Genomic DNA, 1,634 nt, shown 5'->3' on the forward strand with positions numbered 1-1,634 from the left:
AAAAAAAAAAAAAAAAAAACAAAGTGAGCTGGGCATGGTGGCACGTGCCTGTAATCCCAGCTACTCGGGAGGCTGAAGCAGGAGAACTGCTTGAACCTGAGAGGCAGAGGTTTCAGTGAGCCAAGATCATGCCACTGCACTCCAGCCAGGGCAACAAGAGCAAAAATCCACCAAAAAAAAAAAAATTCTGTGACCCTTTAATGAGCACATGATCCCTTGAATCCTGATGTCTTTATATTTGGAAAGTGGGCGGGGAGGTGAGAGGCCTTGGGCCCTGGAACTTGACCTCTGCTCTGCCCTGCAGTGAACCTGGGCCGTGGAGCCTTTGAAGCAATGGCCCACGTAGTCAGCCTTGTCCACCGGAGCCTGGAGGCAGCCCAGGATGCCCGCGGTCACTGCCCACAGCTGGCTGCCTACATCCACTACGCATTTCGCCTGCCTGGCACTGAGCCCAGCCTCCCGGATGGTGAGTTCGTAGAAATCCCTGGGAGACCAGAAATATCTAGGAGAAGAGGCTGGGTACGGTGGCTCACACTTGTAATCCCAGGACTTTGGGAAGCCGAGGTGGATGGATCATTTGAGGTCAGGAGTTTGAGATCCACCTGGCCAACATGATGAAACCCTGTTTCTACTAAAATTACAAAAATTAGCTGGGGCCAGGCACGGTGGCTTATGCCTATAATCCCAGCACTTTAGGAGGCCAAGGCAGGTGGATCACTTCAGGGGGTCAGGAGTTCAAGACCAGCCTGCCAAAATGGTGAAACCCCGTCTCTACTAAAAATACAAAAATTAGCCAGGCGTGGTGGTGGGTGCCTGTAATCCCAGCTACTAAGGGGGCCGAATCATTTGAACCTGGGAGGCGGAGGTTGCAGTGAGCCAAGATCATGCCACCGCACTCCAGCCTGGGTGACAGAGTGAAACTCCGTCTCAAAAAAAAAAAAAAATTAGCCAGGTGTGGTGGCACACGCCTGTAGCCTCAGCTACTCAGGAGGCTGAGGCAGAAGAATCACTTAAACCCAGGAAATGGAGGTTGCAGTGAGCCGAGATCATGCCACTGCACTCCAGCTTGGGTGACAGAGCGAGACCCTGTTTCAAAAAAAAAAAAGGAAAGAAAGATCTGGGAGAAGAGCATCCAAGTAGTGAGAGTAGCATGTGCAAAGGCCCTGAGGCCTCACGGGCCTTGGCTGGTTTGAGCAACTTGCAAGAGAGAGAATGTCGTGCCCACTTTTGCCCCATCCTTGGGGTGTGGTTTCTGTTTGCTTGGCTGGAAAATGATTTAGATAGTCAGCAAGCCTCTTCACTAGCTTGGAGTGGGGACTGAAGCTGGACCGCCTGGATGTGAAGCCTGGCCCTGCCACCTACAATCTCTGTGACCTTGAGCATGTGACGTCACTTCTCTGAGCCTGTTTTTCCTTTTGCAAAACAGGGATAATAATAGTACCCACCTCATGGGGGCGCTGGTCATAGTAAATGACATAATAATCCACACAAAATAGTTAGCACAGAGTGAACCCTCTATAGAGTTGGATTTTGTTTTGTTTTGTTTTGTTTTTTGAGACGGAGTCTCGCTCTGTCGCCCAGGCTGGAGTGCAGTGGCCGGATCTCAGCTCACTGCAAGCTCCGCCTCCCGGGTT

General features: G+C 51.3%; 1 protein-coding gene across 1 annotated transcript in view; it reads left to right on the forward strand.

Moving 5' to 3' along the window:
• DOCK6 (dedicator of cytokinesis 6) overlaps positions 1-1,634 on the forward strand; it is a 117,188-nt gene that overhangs the window by 89,812 nt on the left and 25,742 nt on the right. Inside the window, 2 exon segments of the mRNA XM_011954952.1 lie at positions 305-466; positions 1,324-1,338. Coding sequence (XP_011810342.1) covers positions 305-466; positions 1,324-1,338 — 177 coding nt within the window.

This window comes from Colobus angolensis, unplaced genomic scaffold (genome assembly GCF_000951035.1).
Source record: "Colobus angolensis palliatus isolate OR3802 unplaced genomic scaffold, Cang.pa_1.0 Scaffold39, whole genome shotgun sequence".
Taxonomy (NCBI): domain Eukaryota; kingdom Metazoa; phylum Chordata; class Mammalia; order Primates; family Cercopithecidae; genus Colobus; species Colobus angolensis.